This window comes from Colobus angolensis, unplaced genomic scaffold, assembly GCF_000951035.1.
Source record: "Colobus angolensis palliatus isolate OR3802 unplaced genomic scaffold, Cang.pa_1.0 Scaffold3, whole genome shotgun sequence".
Taxonomy (NCBI): Eukaryota; Metazoa; Chordata; class Mammalia; order Primates; family Cercopithecidae; genus Colobus; species Colobus angolensis.
In genome coordinates, this window is record NW_012116265.1 from 16,411,745 (window position 1) to 16,414,161 (window position 2,417).

At 46.4% G+C, this 2,417-nt stretch overlaps 1 protein-coding gene across 4 annotated transcripts in view; it reads left to right on the forward strand.

The window, feature by feature from the left end:
* Positions 1-1,219, forward strand: part of VIPAS39 (VPS33B interacting protein, apical-basolateral polarity regulator, spe-39 homolog) — a 32,155-nt gene extending 30,936 nt beyond the window's left edge. For all 4 annotated transcript variants that reach the window (XM_011949492.1, XM_011949494.1, XM_011949493.1 and 1 more), the window contains one exon: positions 259-1,219. In XM_011949492.1, the coding sequence (XP_011804882.1) occupies positions 259-279 (21 nt within the window). In that variant the 3' untranslated portion in view covers positions 280-1,219. The remainder of the gene's footprint in view (positions 1-258) is intronic.
* The last annotated feature ends 1,198 nt before the right edge of the window (positions 1,220-2,417 follow it).

Genomic DNA, 2,417 nt, shown 5'->3' on the forward strand with positions numbered 1-2,417 from the left:
GTCCGCGGGTTAAAGCGATTCTCTTGCCTCAGCCTTCTAAGTAGCTGTGATTACAGGTGCCCGCTACCACGCCTGGCTAACTTGTGTTTTTAGTAGAGACGGGGTTTCACCGTGTTGGCCAGGCTGGTCTCGAACTCCTGATCTCAAATGACCCACCTCTAAGTGGTCTATGAGCCTTGTTTTGTTGCATTTTCTCTGCTTTGCTATAGGGATAAGTGAAAACTGATCATACACCTTCATTGTTTCCTCTTTCCATAGCAAATTCGATGGAAGAATTAAGTGGCATTGACTACCCTGAAACCTGCCTCATTTCCTCCTTTCCTGCCTTTGAAAGTAGAGAGAGCTCCTCTTTGAGAGAGCTGCAGCATCACATCGCTTGGGCCCATTATCAACAGGCAGTGCCAGCTACTCTTGACACAGATAACTTCAGACTGAACTTCTGTCCAAGGAACATCATCTGAGGATCGAGATCTAAAGCTTTGACTCATGAGAATGATTCTCTCCACCTGGTGCTCATATGAAGGTGGGAGTGATTTCTAGATTGGGCCCCTACTGGGTAAGATCTCACTTGGTCTGAGAAAAGTGACTGCTCCAGAAAGGAAGAGGTACAGGTGTCATAGGGTGACCACTCCATTCCACTCAGCTAATTATGATCCAGGACTTGGTGCAGGACATTGGCAGTTCTGCTCCGAATGAAGTCAGAACAGAACCAAAATGGCCTCAGGAAGGAATGCCAGTGTTTCCCAAGACCTGCTGGAGAAGCACTCACACCAGACTGCACAGACCCCTCCAGATTATGCCACACATTGCCTAGACATTGTGTTTCCTCAGCCATTTTCCCTCTGCTGCCCAGTTTACTCTGTCCAAAACCCTAAGGTTCTTCTCTCACTTGAACACAGATGACCTTGCTTGGGTGATGAGACATCCCCTTTATCTCTTCCTCTACTGCTATCCCAGACCCGTCACTTTATAAGAAGCTCAGATGCAGCAGTGCTGGAGAGCTCTCTCTTTATGCAAAACTCTCATTTCACCAGGAGCTTTCAGAAGTTTCACCTGGGCTAAACTCAGTAGCATTTCTGTTAGGATATTTAGATGGAGGTATTATTTTCACACTTGGATTCTTCCTCTGTACCAATATTTGCCTCCTTTTCTGTGACTGAACTGGGTTTTTCTGACATGCGTAGACTCCTAATAAAAGTATTTCTTCCTTGGTGCCTTCTCTCCTGCTCCTGGTGGTTTTGTGCAGAATTATGAAATAATTGCTCAGGATCTTAGGATCATTACAAGTCTTCCTCAGTGACTGCATTCAGCAGTCTGTCAGCACATGTCAGGTTATAGAGTGACAGTGCTATGGCAAAGCAGGGCTATGTGGTTAACAGAAGCCTGACTTTTTCCAGCTCTACCACTAACTAGTTATGTGATGCTGGGTGAGTCCCTTTCTTTCTCTGGATTCATTAGATAATCTAAAATTTTATAGAGTTTGTTTGTTTGTGAGATGGAGTCTCGCTCTGTCACCCAGGCTGGAGTGCAGTGGCGCTCTCAGCTCACTGCAACCTCTACCTCCCAGGTTCAGATGATTCTCCTGCCTCAGCCTCCCGAGTAGCTGGGATTACAGGTGCCTGCCACCACGCCCAACTAATTTTTGTATTTTTAGTAGAGACGGAGTTTCACCATGTTGGCCAGGCTGGTCTTGAACTCCTGACCTCAGGTGATCCTCCTGCCTTGGCCTCCCAAAGTGTTGGGATTACCGGTGTGAGCCACCACACCCGGCCTGTTTTTAAATAGACATGGTCTTGCTCTGTCACCCAGGCTGGAGTGCAGTGGCACCCTCATGGCTCACTGCAGCCTTGACATCCCAGACTCAAGCAATCTTCCTGCTTCAGCCTCCTGAGTAGCTGGGACTACAGGCACGTGCCACCACACCCAGCTAACATTTTGTAGAGTTCTGTGCTCCTGTGACTGTGGAGTGGGTGAAGTCACAGAAAGAAAAGAGAAGATGCTCTTACAGAGGCACATACCATGCTTTAAGGCAATATGGTTCTCAACTGGAGGCAGTTTTGCCCCTCAAGAGACATTTGGCAATGTTTGAAGTTGCTTTCTGTTGCCACACTAGGAGTGCTACTGGCATCCAGTGGGTAGAGGTCAGGGATGCTGCTAAATGTCCTACAATCCACGGGACAGCCCCACAACAAAGAATTATCCTGCCCAAATGTTAGTAACACTGGTGTTAAGAAACTCTGTTTTAAGGAGATCAGACTCCAGCTTTTGCTCCTCCACTTTGCAATTCCAGGTAACCTCATGCTTAGTTCCTTTCTTGATCATCCTTCTTGCTATTGAAGAAACAAGAGTTTAATTTGCTAGATTGTACTAAAATTATTGGTTCATCTTCAAACAAATAGTGGTTACTTTATTAACTA